At 34.7% G+C, this 26,617-nt stretch overlaps 1 protein-coding gene across 1 annotated transcript; it reads left to right on the top strand.

The window, feature by feature from the left end:
* The first annotated feature begins 8,667 nt into the window (after nucleotides 1–8,667).
* LOC128221541 (dynein axonemal heavy chain 6-like) lies at nucleotides 8,668–24,622 on the top strand. The gene is made up of 23 exons (XM_052930147.1): nucleotides 8,668–8,785; nucleotides 9,406–9,606; nucleotides 10,059–10,184; nucleotides 10,628–10,841; nucleotides 11,156–11,257; nucleotides 11,730–11,865; nucleotides 12,420–12,567; nucleotides 13,531–13,653; nucleotides 13,917–13,995; nucleotides 14,372–14,554; nucleotides 14,785–14,926; nucleotides 15,079–15,256; nucleotides 15,771–15,851; nucleotides 18,357–18,547; nucleotides 18,888–18,996; nucleotides 19,377–19,497; nucleotides 20,252–20,403; nucleotides 20,669–20,821; nucleotides 21,370–21,471; nucleotides 21,681–21,830; nucleotides 22,246–22,374; nucleotides 23,636–23,749; nucleotides 24,347–24,622. The coding sequence occupies exons 2-23, from the start codon at nucleotides 9,436–9,438 to the stop codon at nucleotides 24,620–24,622; spliced, it is 3,180 nt and encodes a 1,059-aa protein (XP_052786107.1). The 5' UTR covers nucleotides 8,668–8,785; nucleotides 9,406–9,435.
* Nucleotides 24,623–26,617: the final 1,995 nt, after the last annotated feature.

Below are 26,617 nucleotides of genomic sequence, written 5' to 3'. Positions count from 1 at the left end.
ATAGTCTTAGGAACCTTAGGTTTATGTTTTGGGTATAGTGTTTTCTTGTTTTAAGGGAAGTTGGGATGTTCACAAATAACTTTTATACTCTTCATTCAGTTGACTTGATACAATTGTTGACGGTCGACCATCAAACAATAACGTTACATACTTCTATGAAATCGACCAATATGTGGTTCAATATTTCAGTGTCAAGGAAACCGGAAGTGTCCCAACTTGCAACTCGGAAGTGATGCCTCATGCAACCTGTACAATGCTCAGTGGCATTTGCAATGGTACGAATAATAAAAATATTGCTTGATTGAATTTTAGAACTTAAATACCGATAATATTTAATGGAGATATGGTTGAAATATCACTCTACTTCGTCCGAATGGCATTCATACAATAAAGATTTAAACTTTAACTGCTATCAAAGTTAATGATTAAAATTATGATGAAGACGATGGTAAAAAAAAACGATGATGGTGGGCTGTTGGTGATGATGCTGATCTTGTTATGTTAAAGGATACTGGTTTGTCATCAAGATATCTAAACATGATTGATAGTTTGTTGTTTTATACAATTTCAGCCCGAAGGCCGCGTATACCTGTCTTCCATTAAGAACTTTTGGCCCTGTGTGACAACTTAGTGGTGACACAATGGGTAACACCTCACTGATGACACAATGGCTTGATTGCTAAACTGGATCCGGCATGAAAACACAATGGAAAATGAAATATTCAATACATTGACACTCTATTTTGGGCCTTGTGTTGATCAATTAGACTTTTAGATTTATGTGACAATCTTATATTGTTGTGGCATTATAAAGTTATGTTACATTCTTATTCTGAAGTGACTTTCATCATTTGACTTTCTAATGGTATGTGAATTCTTATATCGATGTGACAATTCAGTGTTTATGTGACATTAATATATTGATATGATATGCTTATATTGATGTGGCATTAAGGTGTTGATGCGACATTCTTATATCGATGTGACGTTCTTATATTGCTGTGACATTTTTATATCGATGTGACATTTTATTGTTGATTGTTTAACCTTACATTAAAGTTACACTCTTAATCAAAATCGATACAATGTACATACACAAGTATAACAAACATTAATTTTGACTGAAAAACCTTCAACTACTAAATTATGCATTTATGGAAAATATTTATTACTTATAACAAGATTGTAACTGTGAATTTAATAGCAGAAAGCGCAAAAATATTAAATGATTGGTGAATGCTAAAAGACTTACTGCGGTCTACTATAGTCTCATAAGGTAGAAATACCGTGTTTTATTTCGTATTAAATTTGATATTCTTCATGAGAACCAAGGTTTTTGGCATTTATTCATCCTTTTGGGAATATAAAAAAATAAAATCGTTTGTAATAAATCTTTTCTTGGAGTAAGAGTGCATCTTTAATGTAACCTTCTTATTGTGATGTGACATTCCTCCATTGTTAGTTTAACAGTAAGTTATTGTGCGAGTTCTTTAAGATATAGATGTAAATTATTATGTTCAACTTCATGCTGTAAACACCCTTATTTTTGATATTACACATTATTTCATCGAATATGATTTCATACAAATTCAAAAACAGAATGTTTGCATACATGTTTCATATGTGTTTATACATGCATACATGCCCGGATAAGTTCCGTATATATCCTATATTCTGAGGAATGAATTAGGTGTTATCTGCTTTAGGTACGCCCTACGTGCATCGCTACGGATAAACACGTTTCATCCACCGTCGGCGGGTGTTTTGCGTGGGCGGCTGTCATTCCTATGAAGGATATATGATCAAATCTGTATCACCGTTAGTAAGAATTAATTAGAGGCGCAATTAAGACTCTTTGAAACTTGGTTATTATTTATTTTGGCTCCTGGTAATATACAGGTTTGATCAGGGCATGTGCCGAAGGGGCCGGCAACCTTTAGACAGAATGGAACAATATGTTCGAACTTTTCAGTGTTTTATGTATTTATGTAGATAATTTGTCTTAAAAGAAAATTGTTTGTATGCGTTTACAAGTGTGTGCCACACTTTTCCAACATGTGCCAAAATAAATATCTAAGTCTTGCCCCATGCAACAAAGTGTTTGTCTTTTGTGCGAAGGGACGTTAAGAAAGTATTGTATCAAACTACATTGATATTGTTTGAACTTAATAAATATAAATAGTATTTTTTCGTTATGTTTAATTATTTGATGAACTAATATATCAGTTTTTGGGTGACACCCAGTAAAGGTATTGAGTAAGGCCCAAATGCCAGCAGACAGCAGACAGTTACCTCATTTTAAGAAAGCCGACATGGACCTTGAAGTGGCACTCCTATTAAAACACATGTATAACCATCATAAAACTTTATTGATAAGCCTTGAACTACTTACTAAATAATGCATTTATGGAAACTATTAATAACTGATCACAAGATTGGAACCGTGCATTTAATAGGTGAAAATGCCAAAAGATGCTTAAAATATTTTCGGTGATCTACTGTGGTCTCATAAGGTAGAAAAACCGCGTTTTTCTGCACCTTTCTTTTCGATTAAACTCGGTATCAATCATAAGACCCATTCTGTTCGACATCTGTTTATCGTTGTTGGTATATCACAACAATTGAATTAATTGTGGTAAATCTTATTTTGGAGTAAGATTATATCTTTAAAGTAATTGTCTACCAAAGCGAGACGATAACGACGAATGAAGTCGACAGCATATCGACAAATATATTTGTTAATATTTATTATCATCAAATATCTCATGTTTTAATCAACTGTAATCTTTCGTAATCCTGTTACACCCCGCGGTCATTAACACCTTCTCGATCACGCCCGAGAGCTACTATAAAATTTTGAAAACAGAGACCGGAGGAGACCGGGACCGGGAAATAGTATAGCCCTAAAGGCTGTGCCATAAATCGTCGAGATGGTCATTGTCCCTATGTCATGATTTTCGGGACGAACTTTAACGAAATCGTGAGAGCTATGCTAGACTGATTACTGATAAGTATTAACATTACGAATGATAACATTCTATTGTTTAAGTCAGTTTCATGGTTTTTGTTTGTAAGCTGGCTGAACGGAAGCAATTCGCATCAGTTCACATACGAGTCTAGTAGTAGATTAATAAATACATGTAATACTAATAACAAAACACGTTTACAGTAATTGCAAAGCGTTGAAATGTATTGAATTATTAAATGATCGTCGAGTGAACCGTGAACCAAGTTAAAGTACGTCATATACATTTTTTTCCATGAACGCGTAGACGCGGTTGCGAGGCGTTGGCACTTCCACGTTTACTGCGTCTGCTCGACGCACACCTCCAGCACTGAGAGGGTAGACGGTTATATTGAAGCGTACGTCTTCTGGTTGTGGCGGTGCGCGTGGACATAATTGAGGATTCACTGAGATGTAAGTTTTGGGTCATTTTCATCCATTTGATCATACGTTGTCATTCCACTAAATTACTAAAGCAGTTTCGATGTACAATATTTGTATTCAAAAATGTAACGAAGTAATCGCAATTCTCCTTCCAGCATGAAGCATGCTGACGAATTAGCTTAAAAATAATGATGATTTAGAGAACTTATTCATTCATCATACATGACATCCCCCGGCGGGGGTATTCCCCCGGAATTTCGAACCATCTCGCGGTTCCCCAGTGGGGGATGAATATCCTCCTGAATTAGAGATTACGAAAATGGCGATTATGAAAATTCCCTGGTATGGGACTCAAATCCCCTGGAATTCTGAACAAAATCCCCTTGGAAGCCTTTCAAAAATATGGCATGTATGATTCATGATTTAATAGATTTAATGACAAGTTCTTGATACAAAACCAACCTCCAGTCACCATTAGGAAAACTAACTCTCCTAAAATAATAAATGGTACTTGGGGTGTGCACCTAATACCGGCATTGGCTGCATCCCAAACACTGTAAAAAATATCATGTTCTTCCATCTCCTGTATCTGCTTATCGTTTAAATACCAATGTTTATCTTAAAATAACATAAAATGATGTGTGTTTATATTTTAAATTACCAAATATAACCTGTATAGACTATGTTGTTTTTTTTAAAACAACATGTTTACAAAATAAAAATGTAATTTTTAAAACTTTCAAATGTGTTCATCATTAAGACCCTGAAAAGCATACATTAAACAAAAGCCCCATCCCTGCAAGAGGCCAATGAGGGCTGGCATGGCTTATTTGGTCATTTCCTATCCAGAGAATGTACTCTCTAGTTTGCTAAAATAGAGTTATGGTACATGTACACTGCACTTCATGTCTTATGTTCAGTGTATGAAGTTTAAATACACTCCATCCAGTGGTTTATTAAATAATGCTCCGAACAAGGAAGATTTCAATGGACGGACCGTCCACAGTCACCGACCAAATGACTGACCAACCACAGTTGACACTGACCAATGGACTGACCGACCACAGTTGACAGTGATCAATTGATTGACCAACCACAGTTGTCACTGGCCAATTGACTGACCAACCACAGTTGACACTGACCTCCTCATTTCCTCGTAGTTCATATCAAGTCGTACTACTAATTCAATGTATTGTTGCACCAAACTATAAAATAAAATGAATACAGTCTTGTTGCAATTTATTACAAACATCTTATTAAATATTTTTATTGCCTCCATTCACTGAATATTAACATAAGACACAATATGTAAGTATATAAACCAGTAAAATGATAAAAGATACACATGACAAGATAACGCATGAAAAGGGCATTTAAGATAACATTCATCCAACACATTGTCAGACATCATCAATATTATATGGTAGTTTTCCAATGGGCGGCTGTAAGATACCCAAATGAATGTACATGTGTGTGTTGTCGATAGAGGTGTCCCCATACATTATCTGGCTGGCCTTATCACCCTGGCTGCGTTTTCCTCCCATCTTCATATTCGCACATTTTGCCGTGTAGTTGGCAAACTCCACACTTTGGCTTACTCGTGCTGACCATCAGCTGAAGGCCATAATGACTGGTGAAAAGGATGACAATGTTGTCAGCTGGAGTTGTAGCGAATATGTTCACTTTCAGAGCATTTAGTATATTTAAGCCTGCAATAGAGACATGCATATGCTACCTTGCCTCACGCAATTGTCTGAATCCCGCTGCTAAAATTCAAGCGAAATGTGTATAGTACAACATGTTTAGGAATGGTTTGGGGGTTTTCTGTTTAAAATCAAAATTACTATTGCTAGATTTCCTTGATACAAGTGCATACCAGTGGCGTAGCTTCATATAGGCCTCGTAGGCCTAGGCCTACAACCTTTTTGAAAAATGACAAAATTTAAATAACCCAAAAATGCAATAAAAAACTAATAGCTACTCAAACACTCTGAACAACTCAAAGTTAAGTTTTTTTAACCAAAGCAAAGTTGATGTTTATTTAAACTACGTGCAGTGAGTATTGCTTGATTTCATTGTAATCATCGCAAATATAATAAAGTGCGTATTGTGTATATAAACTTCCTTAAACTCACATATGTCCATCGTGACGCATTATTTTTTGAAAGGTGCGTGAAATCTGTTTTATGGTGACATTTGAAGCGAGAAATAGTTAACTAACGTTCTAAATATTGCCACAAGACAAGGTTTCCATGACGACAGTCTTCAACAAGGGAGGTAATTACAATGTGGTGACCATTAAAAAGGAGTTCCATACGGGCATTTTATCTTCGCCCGTGGGCAAGATAAGAATTTCTGAATTTCTAGCCTGGTTAAATGATTGGATCTACTTATCTGAGGTGGGAGAACAATAATTCTACTCCAAGATTCAATTACAAAAACTAGAGCTATCACTGAAGGTGATTAATACCCCCGAACGCCGCCCTGATATGAAATTGCAGTCAACTATTTGGAAAGCCAACCTATAAATGACAACTTTATTTTATGGACTATCGTCAGTTATTCATTTTTTATTATGTTTTTAGAAGTTAGAAAAAAGGCTTTAAACAATATCGGTGATGCTAATACTGAGATGTCAATACTGGTATATTTGATGTTCTAAAGCACAGAATATACGATTGCCAATGTCCATCTATAAATGAGTTAAGTTACTTTTTTCAAGTTATGCTCCGGACAAGTAACAAAGGGCAATATCTCTATAATTGGCTGAAATAGAATTGCGGTTCCTGTACACTGCACTTCCTCTCACTATAATATATCACTGTGTGAAGTTTCCATCCAATAGTTTTCAAGTTATGCTCCGGACAAGAAAAAGTAACAAAGGGCAGTAACTCTGTAATTAGCTAAAATATAATTGCGGTTCATGTACACTGCACTTCCTCTCATTATGATCTATCACTGTATGAAGCTTTATTAAATTCCATCCAATAGTTTTCAAGTTATGCTCCGGACAAGAAAAAAGTAACAAGGGCAGTTACCCTGTGATTGGCTGAAATAGAATTACGGTTCCTGAACACTGCACTTCCTCTCATTATGATCTATCACTGTATAAAGTTTTAATAAATTTCATCCAATAGTTTTCAAGTTATGCTCCGGACAAGAAAAAGTAACAAAGGGCAGTAACTCTGTAATTAGCTGAAATAGAATTACGGTTCCTGTACACTGCACTTCTTCTCATTATGATCTATCACTGTATGAAGCTTTATTACATTCTATCCAATAATTTTCAAGTTATGCTCGGAACAAGAAAAAAGTATTTAAGGCCATAACTCTGTAATTAGCTAAAATAGAGTTATGGTTCTTGTGCACTGCACTTTCACTCATTGTGCTTTACCATTGTATGAAGTTTTAATAAATTCCATTTAGTAGTTTGCAAGTTAATGTCTGGAAAAAAAATGACAGCAGAAAAAAATATAAAGGGCAATGACTCAGTAATTAGCTAAAGAAGAGTTATGGTTCTTGAACACTGCACTTCCTCTCATTGTGCTTTACTATTGTATGAAGTTCCAATGAATTCCATCCAGTACTTTTCAAGTTATACTCCGGACAAAAAAAGTTACAAAGGGCAATAACTCAGTAATAAGGAAGAATAGAGTTATGGTTATTGTACACTGCACTTCCTCTCATTATGCAAGGTGACTCCAATATACCCCCTTCAAACTTCGTTTGTCGGGGGTATAACAAACAGTAAATATCTACCTTTTATTTAAAACCACAATGGTTACAATCGCTTTAGAGAAACTATTCAACGTTTTCTGAACGTATGTCATACTGATACCTGAATTTCCTAATTTGCGACGTTCTTGAAATGCGCTAAGTTACACGTTTGGCACAGGCGACGTCTCTTGGTAATTTCAGCGTTGGCAGTGAAAGGATTAAAGAACCAGGGAAGCTCTAACCAGGTTTTCATTCTGTCTATGCACTATGCTCCAAAAACCTAAATTGAATAACAATCTTGTCGGAGCAATCGCCGACTAATTTAACTCACAACCACCACCACCCCCATCCTTCAAACACATAATTATATAATAGTTACGTACACAACATTAATTAAAATACATCGAATGCGATCGCGAGGCTTCGATCCCCGACAGACAAACATAACAATTCGTGCAGTCCGTTACATACATTACTGTATATATGACTTATCTACGTTTTGAGGTTTTGAAAATAAATAAGCAGCTGATTAATGAACACGAGATGATATGACGCCAAACAACCCTGATATAAATTCTGATTACTAGGGAGTACTTGATTGTGCGCTCTGTCTGTAGGATATGATTTTGAGAGCGAGAACGGTCGTAATCCGGTTAGTGTTGCATCAGTATAATATCAATAAGTGCTGGTTTCACCTGATATAAAGCATAGCATACACAGCCTTAATTAACTTCTTCTTTTAAATATAGCTATTCAGCCCCTTAATTGATATTGTTTTGTTGTGAAGATACAGCTGTACTACATAACATAGACGTCCTCAGCCGAGTACCCAAAAACTAATTAAAATAAATATTTTTATACATGTAATGATATATTTTTTTAAATTATTCTCTTAGAAATTTATTGAAATGTCATTTTATCAATTTTAATTATTTTTTGTTAATTTATAAACATCAAAGGACTGAAGGGCAATATTTAAAAAAAAGGATATTTTTTAAAACACTATCAAAGGACTGAAGGGCTATATTTTTGTGATTAAGCTATGTGACGGACACCTGTGTCATTAACATGCATATTTATGATTTTTTTTATAACGATTGTACATTATAAGCAGTCATATGTATTTATCCCACAAATACCCCTTTAAAAATAAATACTTAAGTGGATGAGTCACATCTTACTCTGATTTCCGCATTCACTATTTTTATATAATTCGAAATTTTATTTAATGCTTCGAATTAGGAGAAATGTTCAACACAATATGGGAAATCTCCCAAAGTGAGTTCTTTCTATGATTTTTTAGTTGCCTTTTAGTGTGGTTAATGTTTTTTAGTTCAATTATATCCATAAAACAACTTAATAAGAACGTTTACTTATTCCTTCCTTATGTTCTATCGCTATTTGGCTCCCCACCACAAACCACCCTTTACTAAATATGTCAAGCGGTACCAAATTTTAATCGTGGTGTGTAGCCGTGATCCGCATATTAGATTTCACGCACCTGCTACGGAAATTGCCGATTGAAAAACGAATGCGAATGAACCAATCATAACCAAATATTGTTACGATCTTGTTGCCAAGCGCTGTCAACTATCATGGCCGACAGTGTGTTGTTTTTATAAGTTTTAAAGTGTAGTTTATTGTCGTCTCAATTCAACCTGTGATTTATAAAACATAAAGGTGAGTTGTACGAAAGTTCGTCTTTCGTTATTTCGATGTGCCAGACGTGCATAAGAAAAGAATCTTTAATAACTAAATTTGTTAAAATCTTATATTTTTGTGCCAAATAAAATTCACATATTGTATAAAACCTTGATGTTTTGGAATCGTGCCCAGATTACTTCATGCAGGGGTTCCCCTTTTATCTTAATCTTTAAAGCTTTTTCGATAGAGAGGACATATCAGCATATGTAATACGCAGTACAGCAAATCTACAAAGAATTATTAACATGATTGTCATGATAAAAATTAGTACCGTTCTGTGAATCACTTCAGGTTAAAAATCAGTACAGTGAATTTAAACATGAACTTAGTTCCTGCGTTTGTCATTAGATTAAATGAATTAAGAAAGAATACCTTAAATGTCAGGATATGCTTCCATTTGTTTCAAAAAGTTCTATGGATTTATAGTTCTTGAGTTCATGCTGTATACTGTTGAATCAGCTAATTATTGTGGGGTCAATGCCAAAAGGAACGAAAACCATCTAATGTTGCCTGTTACGTAAAGTCCTTACGGCATTAAACCCATGTAATGTTAAATATATTTAATCATTTATTATAGTTCAATTTCTTTATTCCAGAGAAGTCAAAGGCTTCCTTGAGCCAGCATCATGTCCTACGGGCAGCCACTGACCCATCAAAGCCTAAACGGCCAGATGAATGGTTCAAATGGCACTCAAGCAAATGGACGAGTGAACGGGGCCTCACTGGACAGTCAGGTGAATGGCGCTCCAGGAGGGCCCCTGTCCGGTCTCAAGGCTGTAGACCCTGAACAGCTGAAGGTAATATTGAAAAATAACCCCACAATACATTTAAAAATATATTTTTTTGTGGCTTTAAAGGAAGAGATTTATTAACAATTCTGAATATTGAAAGTGATCACAAAACTGATCATGTCCAACGAACAGGAAGTACAAAAACAGAGTTTCAGATAGCTGCATCAGTCATTGAAATTAGACTTTCGGATGTACAAGCCCGAATTCTTATACTTTTGCTTGGCATCAGATTTTTGAACAAGCCCTGCTATATAAATTTCAGTATTTGAGCAAGTCCAAAAAATATTTTACCAGTGCACGGCTTGTGGGCTTGTGTTAATTTCGACCACTGCTGCATATGCATTGAATAACATTCTGTATTACTTTTTATGTGTACAAAAACACACACAATACAATTTTTTAAGCAATTTTTGCAAGATTGAAGCCTTTTGAAATATCATTGCAAATTTTTGTTTCAGGCTCGATTGTACTCATACGCCCCTCAACAAGCCTCAGTGAACCCCAAAGTATTGAGATTTAACCGCGTCACACAGACACAGATGAGGAAGTCAAACATCCCAACAGCTCCAAAACTAGAACCAGTGGTAAGAATGATTGTAAATGACATTAAAATTGACAGATCTTGAAGGAAAAACACTTGGCTATTGTTTTTTAGGTGTTCCCTATAGCTTTATATAATAATCATTCAATTTAAATCAGATACTCTAATCAAGCTATAAACTGACATAATAACATAAATTGTTAGTTTGCCAGTATTTGAAAGAAAGAGTGTTCATCAACATAGAAGTTAGTGTCTTTGAGATGTTTACTGCTAGCAAAACTATTTTAGCATCCATATTTCAGGCAATTATATATTATCTTTATAGCTTATATGGCATGAATTATAACATCACTAACAATTTTCACATTCAGCCAAGCTTTCAAATCTTACAACAGAAATGTATTACAAGAGTAATTTTTATGTTAAGTGGCGGGGAAATGATGTGTAGCTTATTTTTTTCATTTAACGTGTGGAAACCTGTTTCAGCCAAGCTTGCAAAAGTACCAGGAGCGAAACCAACCTGACTTTATCCACAGACGAAACAAGGAGAGAATCGAGGCTGAAAAATTGGCAAAAATGCAAGCAGACGAGCCCCAGAAGGGTATGAAAAGGAAAAGCTTTGTTGCACCCCCTCTCGGTGCACCTCCGTCCCCACTGCCGGACCTCCCAGATGACCTGCAACAGAAACAGGATGCATTAGGTATGAGCAGCTATTATGGGTTAATGGGAGCATTTGTACTAAAACAGATACGTAAAGGTAAGGTAAGGTCAGTCTCAGATAAGGTAAGCTAAAACAAAATAAGATGGGCTATTTCGAGTCCCTATCTCCAAAGTCAGGTGAACATGTGATTTAAGATGTCAAACAAACAAGATGAGGATTACAGATTTGTTTTTGAAGGAAAACAAAAGTTACACTATTATGTGATTATAAAAATATATAATAAGTGTTAAGTATCACTGGATTTTTAGCCCTGAAGCCAAATTTCCTTTTTTTTACAAAGTAACATATTTCAGGTCCACGCACACCTACTCCAGCCAAACAGTCCAAGTCAAGCACACCACGGGGTCGTGTTCATGCCTCTGGGCCAGTCATTCCACCATCAACAAAGCCTAAACGTAAGACAATATTGATGATTGATTTGTTTTTATGCTTGTCTGTTTTAGAAATAAAAGCTGTGATGTCCATGGCATGCAAAAACCTTTAAGTTTGAGATGATAATAAGAAACTGACTTAATTATATGTTCACAATGACACTGCCTGTATGTTTAGCAAGTTGTTCTATCAGGGTGTTTAAATTTTACATGAAATGAATGGCCATTGATTAACTTAGACAAACAACAACCTCAGATGAGTGGTGGCACATGGTAATCTTATGATCTTGTTTGTTTCAAATAGACATTCTTGGAAGCTAAAAGCTTTAGTGAATCAAATATATTAAACTGAAATGCTATTCATTATATCAGTAGTTTGTTCAAAAGCTCTGCAGAGCTTTTTTTATTGCAATAGTTGTTGCAATAGCTCTAGAGCTGTTATTATGTCGTTGTTGGTTCAAAATATCTGTAGAGCATATGTTTTAAATCTTGCCAGTTTTGGAGACGTATGAAGGCCTACAGGACACAGGGAAGATCACTGATCTTATCAAGGAGAATGAAAGGATAGGTTTCCTGTATCTCAGCCCTGCTGTGCCCAAATCCTCCGTCGATTACCACTATTACAACCTCCGGTAAGAAATGTCCTAAATCAACATTTCTACTGAATTTATGTTTGTATAACTGTGTCACAGACCTATAAACCAATGGTCTGTGGCTGTATGCAAAAAAAATGTTTAATTCCTTACCTAAACCAGATTTGTCTGCATAACAGATTTTTAGTGACCATGAAAACAATAACAACATGAAAAGTTGGAAACATCTGCCTGTTATACAAGCGGTGAGAAAATACATTACAATTTAAATCACTTTAGTGGTTGGCTTTGTTTGACTTTAAAAACTTAATTATGTTCTGAAACTCTAAGAAGCATTTCTTCTCAGTATCATCATTTATGTTTTATAGTCAGGTTATTACATGGGAGGGAGAAGGTTCTATGTGACATTGAACAAAACAGTGGTTAGAACACTTTCACTCCTTAAATTAAAGGCACACAATATAGGATGATGCAAAAATAATGATAAAACTTTATAAAATAAAAAGCTATATTGTGCATCTTTAAGCTCTACATAGCTTGTGGTTGTATTTGTTATGTCTTGCTCAATCAAAATAATCTTTATCTTATCTTAGAGTGGTAAACCACGAGAATATCAACAAGACAGACCACTGCACGATCAGTCAGAAAGGTGTGACCCGTATCCGTAGTGATGATGAGACGGAGTTTGTTACCCTGGACCGGTGGGAGTTGGAGTACAATTACTTCCGTAAACTCGTCAAGGTGGGTTGATGGGTAAAGACAAATGTGAAGGAATATATTTCATATTTTAGTATATTATGGTCTGTTGTTGTGTTATGGTGTAATTATTTATTTAATTCACTAGTGTTTTGAATCGTAACAAATATTGTTATTGATTGAAGGAGATTGATGATTGAGTATTGATAAAATATTTTCAGGCGTATACAAGCAAATGACATTTTGCAGTTCACTTTATTATTTTTAGCTCGACTATTCGAAGAATAAGGAGAGCTATCCTACTCACCCGTGCGTCGGCTTCGGCGAAACCACTTATGTTAAAGTTTGCGTACCACCTCAAATATTTTTAAAGTCAATTGACATCTGGCTTTGAAACTTTGCACGTTTGTTTACAATCATGCCCCCAACCTGTACACAGGAGGAGGTAACTCTATCAACCATTTTGACAAAATTATGCCCCCTTTTCAACTACAATTTATGTTAATGTTTGTGTACCACCTCGTATATTTTCAAAGTCCATTGACATCTGGCTTTGAAACTTTGCCTGTACACAGGAGGAGGTAACTCTATCAAGCATTTTGACAAAATATTGCCCCTTTTTCTACTTAGATTTTACATTAAAGTTTGCGTACCACCTCCATTATTTTCCATTCAATTTATGTAAATATCTCAGCACATCATGTATTGCATTGAAATCTATTGTAATATAACAGTGATCCATGCATGTTTTGCCAAAACTTTTCAATCCATACACTGAAAAGCGGCGGAATAGTCGGGGGCGCTGTCTCTGTGACAGCTCTTGTTTTATTGCTTATGCATTTTCTGACTTGTCTGTTCAATTCGCGATGAACATGTAAATATACTTAACACCAGTCAATGTCAAAATTCTTAAAATATGATAAAAATATTATCTTATTTAATTTTTATCAATTATTTTCAGCACCTTGTTAATTTTTTATTTAAATTACTTTCTTGCACTGTTTTCAGATCCCAACATTTGCACTGTTCAGGAAGTGGAAAGCGTTTAATGTATGGCGTGGAAATGTGAAGTCGAAGAAGATTGCACAGTGCAAAAAGGCTCTGAATAACAATCTGTTTATTGTTAACCCGGTAAATAAACACATTTTTGATGTTTATTTGTTGAAAGATTTTGAGGGTTGGTGTTAGCCCTGGTATTGTTTGTAGCCGAGTCGTCAGTGATTGTCATGTGAAAAATGGAAATCTTACCTTATTAAATAAATGTATTGTGAAAGCATCATTTTAAGTGTTGTCATAATTGGCAATGATATGGAATACATTTAAATGCTAGGCATGAGTTTAAACTTGTATGTGTTATGTCTCATGTTATAGTAATGATGTTTGATGATTTACAGTCCCTGCGGCCAGCGCTGATGAACGTGAGGGAGATGTGTCACAGGATCAGTGATATGGGACTCTGCAAGGTGGAGAAAGGTGAGAGAATTTAGGCGCTAGTCAAAAAAAAAATCATTTTCATTTTCATTTTTAAACAGCTGGAAAAGAAATAGAACAAAGTTATAGTCAATGGATATTCATGCCTGTTTGAAACCATAGGAACAATATGTTGTTGTTTTTTCTTGCCAAATAACGATGCAGCAATTTTTAACTTGCAAACAACAATTGATGTTAAATAGTGTGTGATCTTTGGTTAAAATGGCAATTGTTGTAAAAACATAACTTATACCTATCAATTTGAGATGTCAGTGACACTAGATATGTTGATAGAAGGTATTTTGAGCATTTATTATGTTAATTTTCACACTTAAATGATATAATATATGTTCAAAATATCATTTTTCTATTTTCACAGGTCACACCTACAGTCTACGTGAGTTCAATGAGGCTCAGTTTACACAGTTGAGCGAAGTTGCGGGTCGATTGATGGAGTTCCGAGACCTTGTTAAGGAGGTGGTTAGATCCGCGTGTAGAACAGCCCTGCTGGAAGCTGGATTCACACCCGATGATTACTTCTATGATGGAGGGGAAAGCCCTGGTATTACAATTTGAGAAAATATTTCATTACAGTATTACATATTTTGCAATATTTAGTAGCTTTTCCATAGATTGGCCACAACATGTAAGTTCAAATAGAAGCAATTTTTGTTCTATATTATGAGGGTTATGGAGGATAAGTAATTTAGGTTTGCATTTGTTTTTTATACTTACCAGTTCTGAAAGCAGCATTTGATAAGTATTATTTCATTATTTATGTTTTTATTAAAGGTGAGTTTGGTGGAGCCCCCGGAACAGCCTCCAGTTACCTCATGCAGAGCAACTACGACATGGATATCTACGGTGAGGCCCCTGACAAGATGACGTACACCGAACAGGCAAACAAGAGAGAGCACTGTAAAAGGCTTACTTGGTAAGTTATCTCCCTTTGCTTTATTTTGTTATTTTAAGCAAGAATAAAAATAATTTCAGTTAAAGGCAAAAATGTTTTATGTAATTAGAAAAATGAAGTGTTGTTTTTTTACTTTCAATAGTAAATTTTAACATTTTTATTTCAAATTCCAGCTTTATCCGCCTGGCTGATTACCTGATAGTGAATACAATGCACGTGCTGGCCGTCAACTCTGTCTCCACACTGCTTAACTACCTGACGGAACAGCTTCAAAACACGCCTACCCTGGCCCAGATACAGGGGCTGGAGGACGAGAACCAGGAGGAAGGAGGGAAGACGGAGGAAGAAAAGGTAGGGCTCCTCCCACATTCCAACCATCATATCCTCATCAGCATTTGACATATCAAAAAATTGGGTTTTTGCGAAAATCTTTATCAAATCCTGGCTTTTCGTGAAATGCCACAAAAAAATGACATTTTACCATCTGTTCACTGAAAGCTGGGCTTTTTGTGGCATTTTGCACTTTAGTTACTTAAAAACTGATTGAGAATTATTCAACACATTTTTTTTCTTTAAATTAACTTCAAGATAATGAATTGTTTTCTGTGTGTATGTTCGCACAATGCACATACTATTGTCACATCATCATCGTCATCATCGTCATTATCATCATTGTCATCAAATCATTCCTGTGTAATCAATACTTTCTGTTTTTTTAAATCAACAAACTGATTTTTTTTTCTTTTTAATGTATTATTATAATACATTTCTTTGGAAATTCATGTTTGTTTTTATGCATAGTAATTTATTTTTGCAGCCACTCGTTTCTATAATTTTTTCTAATATAATGTACAATTGTAACCAGAAAAAAGGCGGTAAACCATCAGAAAAAGATAACGACGAAAGTTCCGATAAAAATAAAGAAAAAGAGGAAAAGGTTGAAGAGGTACCCAAAGTAGACCATTTAATCCTAAGTAGAAATGAGGCCAAGTAGAAACTGGGAAGAAGCTAGAATATCCATTACTTAGCTAGTATCATAATTAAAATCCTTGTTCAGGGATATTTTTTAAGTTAGAGGCTTAAATTTTATATCTTATACTGCTTATATTTTTTATTAATTCTTTATCTTAATATATTTAAAGGATTTCGTTTTCTGGATTATAATTATAAATTAGTTGACTCTGTTTTATGAGGCAAGGCTGATGATTGGCAAAAATCAACATTATAAAACAACTTCAAGTGAAATGTTGCTTATATGTTTAAAATTTCTGTAAAAAAAAATCATCTCTTTTTTATCTTTAATCTGTAAAAGCATTTTTTGTAGAACAGCTAGTTACCTATCATTCTCTGATATCAGAATTTTTCATTATGTTTTCTACATTTCAGAAAGTAGCTTTATTTTTTCGATTTTCCCATAAAACCCCCCATTTTACTTCATCTAGTATTGCTAGTAATTTAGAAATAATATGTGAAACATACGCTATAATAATGATAACATAATTATATATATATATATATACTTACAATACATTATCATGTATTTTCACAGTAATACCGACATGTTAATAATCAATAGGTCAACAATCAAATATTTTGACAATCTTATATTTTAGTTTAAAAAATCACTTATAAAGCTTATGTGGGCAAGTAAAATAACTGTTGTAGTGAAGTTTACCCTTATTTCCCCCAAATCTGAGTATATAAGTAAGCTACCAAAATTTAAATGTAAAAAAACCCAATTCTTTGTTTATTATGTTTTTTAAATTCGTACATTTTTATTTTCAAAGGAGACCTATCTTGGTGTTGTGTTTTTATCTAATGTTAAGCCAACCTGAAAGCTCACATAATATTATTTTTCCAAGCTTTCCCTCAAAAAAAATAATCAACAAAACATTTAGATTAGCCAAAACTGGGCAGGCGCTGTTAACTTTTATAGTTAAGTTTTTGTAGAAGTTTCCAAAAATAGAGTAACGAGTCTTATTTAAAAAAAAAATGAACTGAATGTTAACACATTCTAAGATAATATTTGAATGTCAAGACTTGTATGCACTTGATTGAATGATTGTCATATAAGTTATACAACTGTAAGTATATAGTCACATGTATACAAAAGTTGAAGATGTGGAAAGGGTTACTTTCACAGTGTTCATAGTTCGGCAACGATGTGAATGGCTGTATTTTGATAAAAAATGGGCTGATTGTTCAGAACCTTGTTAAAGTTAACAATGTGATTTAAAACAATGTGGTTAACTTTTAAACGTGACATATTTGATAATTTGCTCACATGTTCTAATTTAAACAAGTACAGGTGAAAAGCTGTCTCAAATTGTGTTAGAAATACAGCAGATTTTAAACGTATCCATTAATCTTCCAGAGCAGTAACATTTGAAAGTTTACAATGATGACTATAACAGCATTGATACTTTAACACAGTTCTGAATAGTCAGCCTTAATTCTTAGCCAAACCACACTTTCATTGTAATTTCCCTGTTTGAATTCATTTTATCCTACTTTCATTGTTTCTCCATTAAGTCAGCAGATGAAGCATCTATCAGTAAAAGCAATACCAATAGTGATAATACGGTAACTTTTGTCACAAGTCACAATTTCTACAAACTTGTCATGCCAAAACTTGTAGTGGTATTGGTTACATGATTTTGTCCTTTTCATATAGAAAAAGGATTATGAGGGTTCTCATCTGGGACTGTATAAATAAACAAAGCAAGTTTGTGGACAATTCTATTTTGTTTCAATTATTTCTACATCAGTTGAGGTTTATTGATAATAACTAATTGTTTAAGATACAAAAAGCTTTTTTTTGCTGAGAGATTTTTTTGTCTTATATCATCACTTAAGGATGGAACGGGGACAAGATTCCAAAATAATGTTTCATTCCTTAAAATAATTTTGCATCTTCTGTGATGCCAAAAACTCCCATTTATATTAATCAAAGACTAATGGTAAATTGTGAAATGGCCATGTGTCTACAATGAGTCTTGGCAATTTATTTAAAAAGTTGTATGGCTTATTAGTTCTTATTTTCCTGTTTTAAGTTCTTGTTGGACATTTTGAGATAACAGTTTATGGTTTTGTTTTTGTTAGAAACAAATATAATATAATAATTTATTCCTGTCAACAATGTTAACATACTGTCCCCACTTTCTAATGCTGAAAAATAAATCATTACTTTCACAGTATTCTCCATATGTTGCATGGAGAAGTATGTTCTTGATACAACAAAGAATATAACAACCTTTTCTTTACATGAATAACCAATAATTATGTCCCTGTAAACATTACTTAACCCTTTTAATGTCAAAGAAAGAAACATGATTAATGTCCCTTTTTATAAATCTAAAACATTTACCTTCTTTTCAATGTAGTACTAACCAAGAGTAATGTCCCCTTTTTCATAAAACTTTAAGTATAATTACCTCCCTTTTCTATACAGGACGAGGATGAGATCCCAGTGTTACCTCCCTTGTACATCACAGAGTTTGTTCTGGAGCCGAACCAGCTTCTGTTCTCCCCCGATATTGAAGAGTTCCAGGAAGGGATTGCTGAGGTGATAAAGAGATTCCAGGATGCAGTCTTGAGCGTCCAAAACCTTGTCCCAGACACTTATTTTGATGCTTTCACAAGGTTTGTGTTTTTTGCATTTCTTTCAATTTTTGGTATTCTCTTATTTTTTGGTGTTTTTATTCAAACGTTAGAGCTCAAGCTGGACATTGTTGTAGTTAATTGGCTCAAATAAGTAAAGAAATAGGATTTGATTCATTTTCTGTGTGTTTATAAGATACCATTTTGGTTTACTTTCAACCCTGTCATGTACATCTATTTTGACAAAAATGTATTACATAATTATCTATAGATGCCTTTATATATGTTTAATCTCTAGAAAAATGTCCCTGTTTTGTTATTTTCACCCCTCATCGATTTAGACATCAACCATTTATCGTTCATTGTGATGATTTATTTTTAGACCGATCATCAACAATAAGTTTGAAGAGAAGATGTGCGGGGAGGGACCAAGTCTTTCCACCATGTTTGAGGATGATAAACACCTGCAGACAATCATACACTCCATCAGGGTAAGACTTGCTAGAGATCCAAACCTTAGTTTTAGTAGGGGTGTTTTATTTAATGACCAGAAATGGATGCTTGTACTGTAAACTAAAAGAACCTAAAACAATTAGTAGTTTTGGTGATAATTGTATTTGGTTATTTCTTGTCCACCATTATGAATAGGGCATACACATTATGATATAGAATGTGTATCCTTATTAAGGCTCTTAATCATGATCAGGCTGCCTCACTCAAATGTCTAGAAAGATAAATTCACCAATGAAAGAAACATCTTTGAAATGCAAATCTACTGGAATGTTTAGTTCAAAAACTTTTGTACAGTTGTAAATTCTACCTCAATCAGAAGTTATTTTAAAACTTATCCTGTACGTTTTTCCTCAATCAGGAGGCGATTACAGCTGCCTTTAGAGCTGCCAGCCAGTATGCAGACACGTTTGAGACACACCGAGAATTCTACAAGGATAATGAGAGTACTGATCTTGATGTTGTCAGGAATGAAGACCATGGTAAGAGACTACTTGCTACTGAAATAACATGCAACAAGTGCCAAAAAATGGCTACTGGAATAACATGCAGTAAGTGCCAAATACTGGCTACTGAAATAACATTCAGTGAGTGCCAAATACTGGCTACTGAAATAACATTCAGTGAGTGCCAAATACTGGCTACTGAAATAACATTTAGTAAGAGCCAAATACTGGCTACAGAAATAACATTCAGTGAGTGCCAAATACTGGCTACTGAAATAACATTTAGTAAGAGCCAAATACTGGCTACAGAAATAACATTCAGAAAGTGCCAAATACTGGCTACTGGAATAACATGCAGTAAATGCCAAATACTGGCTACAGAAATAACATTCAGAAAGTGCCAAGTACTGGCTACTGAAATAACATTTAGTAAGAGCCAAATACTTGCTACAGAAATAACATTCAGAAAGTGCCAGATACTGGCTACTGAAATAACCTGCAATAGGTGCCTAATACTGGCTACTGAAATAATGTGTTGATTAATATAAATGGCTAAAGGCCAGCTTTACAAAGTTAAAAAAAAATATTGATAAGGCTATTATTTATACTAGGAGTACTTATTTGGATGTTGTCAGGAGCAAAGACAATGTTTATGAGATACTACTGAGCACTGAGAACATAACTAATGTACATAACTTATGTACAATCCGTGGGCAACACAAATTAGCGGAGCTTGTCAAGTGGAACAAGTGAAAACCATTTTGTTAATGAAGAGAGATACTTATTTCAGAGGTTTCCTGGTTCAGTGAGGCTCTGGAGCGTTACTACGGGCAACGCAAGCTTGCTGAGCAAATTAAGGAGAAGCGACCAATCGGAATGCTGCTGGTTGATGGTACAAACATGAAGAAACTGATCATTCCTTCACCTCTCAGATGTCTTGATGTAAGTTCTAGAATTTAATGTACATCAATTATTACTGAATTGGAACTTAAGTACAAGCTGCCAGAGAGGAATGATAGAAATAAGAGAAGACAAATATTTGCATGTTTTAATAACTAATTATTTCACCTCTGGTACCGTATGTCAAGTTTTTGTTTTTTGCAACCCTATTGACTCTCAGTGTGTGAATAACTTTCTAAACCTTATAACATTCTCATTTAGCGCTCAAATAGCAGACAGACTTTAGTTATATCATTTCCCTTGTTAGGTCGTGAATGACATGCTACCAAAACTGGCTCGCAAAGAGGTGGACAGACTCATTGCAGAGTTGCAGGATGCCCAGTTTAGACTGGAGAGTGTACCCAGTACCACCATTGAGTTTGTGAAGTCTCTCACCTTCCTGGATGAAGTACAAGTCAGGGTAAGTAACTCTTTGATTTCAAGAAAGATAACTATTTAAGTTTGAATTGGATAGCTTACTAAGCATGGCTAACAAGATTCTTTGGCCTCCCTGGATGAAATCAGGGTGTTCAAGAAGGGTAACTATCAGGAAAACTAACTCTTGAAGAAGTAGACAAAGATACTTTAAAGAAGAACAAATTATTCAAATGCCTGTTAAGGTCTGATTGCGTTACTTTTAAATTTAAGTGATGTTCATCTTTAATTCGGGTTTACACAATTATTTTAGGGAACCAAATATCAAAGTAATTTCAGGTAGAGAAATTGCACAACTTAATAAAATATGTTCTCAAAATATTATTTCTTTTTTTTTGATGTCTCTTGAATGAAATGTGTAATATGTTATTTGATATAATTAGACATATATTAGCCACATCGCATGATTTTTGGCCTTTGGTCATAATAATTACAAATGAAATCATAAAAAAGGGGGTACTATCAAATTCAATCTATTTTAAAGGGAGATTATTCATATTAAAAGGGAGACAATTTGTCATGTATATATTTCAGATTGAGCCACTTGAAAAGGAATCCATGATTGTGAAGGACATGTATGACCTGATCGATGTATTCCAAGTTCCAACACCACTGGAGGACTTTGCTGTTTACCAGGTTTGAAAATCTTTTATATTATTTTTAAAACCCGTATAGATTTAATCCCATTTAGACCCAGCCCCCAATTATACGAAAATGTTAATAATAGGTCTTATAGACAAAGGATTTGCTATGCATGACATGAATATCTATATGTTCTGCACTTATACAGAAAATTTGTTAAATTATATATTAAATACCTTAAAAGAATTTAAAACCAATTTCAGACTTTGGGCCCAAGCATCACAAATGTCCGCAATGCTATAGACAAATCCCTGGCAGACCGTGACGCTAACATCGACCGATTCTGCACTCATCTGGACAAGGACATCGCGGAACTCGCCAAGGAAGTGAAAGAAGTCAAACAGGAGGCACAGGTATAATGCTTTTTGTGGTTGGATTCTTTTGAGATTTAGACTACTATTAGTACTAAGTATTTGATTTGTAAAGTTTATTTTTCATGGATTATCATCAACATTTCAATTTTACGTCTTTTAAAATTAAAGAGCAAAATGTGTCAGTGATCAAAATGAGTCAGAAATGAAGTCAAATTCTTCATCGATACGTCATTTTATATTAATCTGCTCTTGAATTTGTGCATTTATTTTTCTATGAATTAAATGGATCCTGTGCCTTGTTCACAAAATTCAGCTCTCTGCTTTCATGAAAGGTTTGTACAGGTCATTTCATGCATCTGATTTAAACAAATACATAATGCACATTTGTGAGCCAGAAGAATGTATAACTATTGATTGTCATATAATGATGACCTATGTTTTGTGTAATTCCCAGAATCCAATCATCCTTGACGCAAACGCAGACAAGGAGAAGGTGAAACAGGTCCTGAAGAAGCTGCTGACTCAGATGGACGACTTACAAGAAAGGGCGTTCACCTACAAGTCATACCAGAAGAACTTTAAGGTAGATTAAAGATGAATTCACTACAGGGCGGGCACACATGTGCGCATTATAGATTTAGAATTATGAACACTCAATTTTTTTAACTTCTTTACTTTTTTACGCCATTTCCTGAAATATTAATGACCTTTTCTAATTCAGAATTTTCTTAAATTATTTCAACAAAGCCCTTCACTCAATAAGATTGGAGCAAAAGTGAACTGAGCATTTAACTTTATTGATCTTTACTTTTCAGCTGTTTTTACATAGTTTAAAAACAAACAAGGACGCTGGCCAAATAATTGTACAGTATTATATTGATATGCTGTATATCAGTTCTTGTACTGTGAATCATGGCTGTTACATATAATAGCGTATTGTGGATTGTTTCAATTTCGTGCCAATTTTTGCAAATCATCGAGGTTGTAGATTGTCAGCAATGGTTAAGGGTTGTTAGTGTGTACTTAGAAAAAATAAATGGTTTGATGCGACGCAGTATATTTTGTGTAAGTACATACTAACAACCTTCAGCCTTTTTAGTGGTCTGCATATTACTGTGTAAACCACCCACTTAGTGGGCCAGCCACTGTTCATATCTACCAGTTTACTTGATTTAAATCAATAAAAGGCTGACTGCTGATCTACTAAAATAAATCTATTTTCAATTGTGAATACTGGATGCCTTCTGATTGGACACAAATATGTTGATCACTAAATCTAATACAGTAGAAATTTACCAGTGTCCGTAAATGATCATTCCATTGCACACAAAAATAGTCTCTGCAGAAATAGCCAATTTAATTAAATGTGATAAAAGGAGCTGACAAATTTAAAACAATCTATATTATTCTACTGTAAATTGTATTTGGACAGTGGTATTTCATTGTGATATTTGTAAAAAAGATATTGTATTGTGCATAAAATTATGAATGGTTGTTATGCTATTATATATTTTATTGTATGGTGCCTAAGATATAGAGTAAATGTCAACATGTCAAAAAATGTACATTCCGTATTTGTTGTGTGACATTGCTTTTAGTGTAGTTAGAATGGTTAGCTGTGACAGGTACACACGTACACAGATGTCATCAATTGCTGTAGCAAAAACTGTTTCCAATTCCACCATTCTTTAAATAATGATAGAAGGTCTTATCGTTTGATATTAATTTTATCAGAAACTTTCTTGTGGCTTTTAATTACCACATAGACTAAATACATGTTTTATTACATGTTGATTGCATCATGCTACTATATATAAGTTGATACATTCTGTTACTATATATAGGTTGAGGTGACCAAGTTTGATGCCCTGGAAGAAGCACACGCAGAACTGAAACTGAAGGACCTGCTGTGGAATGCCATCGATGAGTGGGACGGACTCCTGACAGACTGGACACAGGTATGAGCATATGAAAAACATATGCAAACTTCTATGATGACCTTGTTAAACATATTTAAAACATGTATAAGCATATGTAAAAAATATGGTTATTTCTATGAGTCTATATACAAAGCCTGGTATAAACACATGTAAAACACATGGTTATTTCTTAAATGACCTGGTATAAACACATGGTTATTTCTTAAATGACCTGGTATAAACACATGGTTATTTCTTAAATGACCTGGTATAAACACATGGTTATGTCTTAAATGACCTGGTATAAACACATGGTTATGTCTTAAATGACCTGGTATAAACACATGGTTATGTCTTAAATGACCTGGTATAAACACATGGTTATTTCTTAAATGACCTGGTATACCACTGTTATCACAATACCAGCTGAATACTTCAACAATGAAACCACTGTTATCACAATACCAGCTGAATACTTCAACAATGAAACCACTGTTATCACAATACCAGCTGAATACTTCAACAATGAAACCACTGTTATCACAATACCAGCTGAATACTTCAACAATGAAACCACTGTTATCACAATACCAGCTGAATACTTCAACAATGAAACCAATGTTATCACAATACCAGCTGAACTTCAACAATGAAACCACTGTTATCACAATACCAGCTGAATACTTCAACAATGAAACCACTGTTATCACAATACCAGCTGAATACTTCAACAATGAAACCACTGTTATCACAATACCAGCTGAATACTTCAACAATGAAACCACTGTTATCACAATACCAGCTGAATACTTCAACAATGAAACCACTGTTATCACAATACCAGCTGAATACTTCAACAATGAAACCACTGTTATCACAATACCAGCTGAATACTTCAACTATTTCCCCTAAACCACCCAGATGAGCTACAGATGAACATAAAATGACAGCCTTACCTTGTGGGAAGAAGAATCCAGACATCCAGAAAGACTTTGGCTGGCCGTGCTGGATCCAGCTGTCAATGAACGAGCATCTGTACACCAGGTCCTGCACCCAGGAGCCCAGGGGCTTCAGTGATGGGTAGGCAGCATCCGCCCACAATGTGGGAACCTAGGGTAGAGAGAATATGAAAAGGAGTGTGCTTGTTTAATAATATTGATATTATTTTATTTCAAAGCACATCTGAGTGATTTTTAAATACATATATTGAGAATTAACCAAAAATAGTCAAGGTTTAAAAAAACAGGTCATGTTTAAGATTCATTTCAAACACTAAGAGCTGATCATGCGGCATATCTAACCACATATTTCAGTCTGAATAACAGTCACACCCTTTACACATAGAGTAACAACCAACCATTAATCTAAAACTATCGGCTGTGCAATCTGCATTAACTTTCACAGACAATCTAGAATTTATCTTAAAATGTGAAACAAGAGCTTTGCCGAGCAAACACGAGCTTGCCTGTTATTGTCTTTAGACAGACAAAGGAAATATTATGGGACTATTATGGGAGTTATGGGCTTTTCTGTACATTTGTGTTTTATCTTTGGCCACATGAATATCTTAAATGGAATTAGAGTTAGGGTCAAGGTTGAAGTTTTAGCATGACGACAATGCCAATGAGACCAAAGATATGACAATTCCTCACCTTTCATTCTTTGAAAAACAGATGAACTAACTAGAAATCACACTATTTACATACCTGGTTGTTCAAGAATGAATTGTAGACGGCATCAAGTTGCTCACTCATCACCACGTAACCCTTAATAGCCTTCTGTAGATTGGTCAGAGAGTCCTGAAACAAAACAACCAAACTATCAGCACACTTCTCTCCCAGACAAATGTTCGTTAAGACTCATCTATTTTAGCTCAAATGTAAAGACAGAGCTCTGAAAGCTGTCAGTAATCCCTCTTGAGTCTGTTTCCTGGGCAGAAACCAGTACTGTCGCCTTTTCTGGAGGCCAAGAGCGTGCTCCCCTGATGGGTGGAGGTGCAGACTGGAGGCCAAGAGCGTGCTCCCCTGATGGGTGGAGGTGCAGACTGGAGGCCAAGAGCGTGCTCCCCTGATGGGAGGAGGTGCAGACATCTTGGGCTTGAAAATCATCTGGTTATTCCTTACGGCACATCAGACAAATACTGATTTCTTCATATAAAATGGCTTGATTGTGATAACTAAGTTTTAATTAATTGGTTACCAGTTCCTAAAAGAAATTATTGCTTAAACACCATGCCAACGAGCACGATCAGGATAATCTTGTAATAACTTGCTTCAAATTGCCGTAAAATAACAAAATTTAAAATTAAAAATATTTCAACATAAAGCCGTGATAAGTAATAACTTACCTTGATGACTTTGAGCAGTTTGTTAAACCTCTCCACCTCCTGGGTGAGTACAGTAGTCAGCGAATTAAGACGACCTTGCTCATCCGGCTGGAACATCTCCTGATTGGCTAGCTCAATGTCTAGTTTATCCATCAACTTGCCTGAAAAAATATGGTAAGTACAGAAAAAAGGTCTTTGTCCAGTTTTTTTTTATCAACTTGCCTGAAAGAATGTGGCAAGTACAGAAAAAGGTCTTTGTCTAGTTTGTTCATCAACTTGTCTGTAAAAAACATGGCCAGTACATTACGTAATTTAATCAACATGCCTTAAAAATATGGCAAGTATATTAAGTAAGATTTTTGTCTAGTTTGTCAATCCAGTTGGCTTTAAGAAAGATTAGTACAATAAGAAAGCTGAATGTGACATATTCCATCAGCTGAAGCCCTTTTGATCTTGGCAATTATCTAAATACAGGGCAATTATCAATCAGAGTCCCTGCTCACTAGTACATCATACACTTAATGAATAATGAAAACGCCATGATTTAGTAAACAGAAACAAATGGTTTATTGCACATTTTG

The sequence above is a fragment of the Mya arenaria genome, chromosome 16 (assembly GCF_026914265.1).
Source record: "Mya arenaria isolate MELC-2E11 chromosome 16, ASM2691426v1".
NCBI classification, from domain to species: Eukaryota; Metazoa; Mollusca; class Bivalvia; order Myida; family Myidae; genus Mya; species Mya arenaria.
Note: the sequence above shows the minus strand (reverse complement) of the source record. Positions and strands in the feature narration are given on the sequence as shown.

Bases quoted from the DNA above. Each gene is read 5' to 3' on its own strand.
- LOC128221541 (XM_052930147.1), top strand. From the start codon at position 9,436: ATGTCCTACGGGCAGCCACTGACCCATCAAAGCCTAAACGGCCAGATG. The intron at 20,822-21,369 runs GTAAGTAACTCT...TATATATTTCAG, and splicing joins TGGATGAAGTACAAGTCAGG to ATTGAGCCACTTGAAAAGGA. The intron at 23,750-24,346 runs GTATGAGCATAT...TCACAATACCAG, and splicing joins TCCTGACAGACTGGACACAG to CTGAACTTCAACAATGAAAC.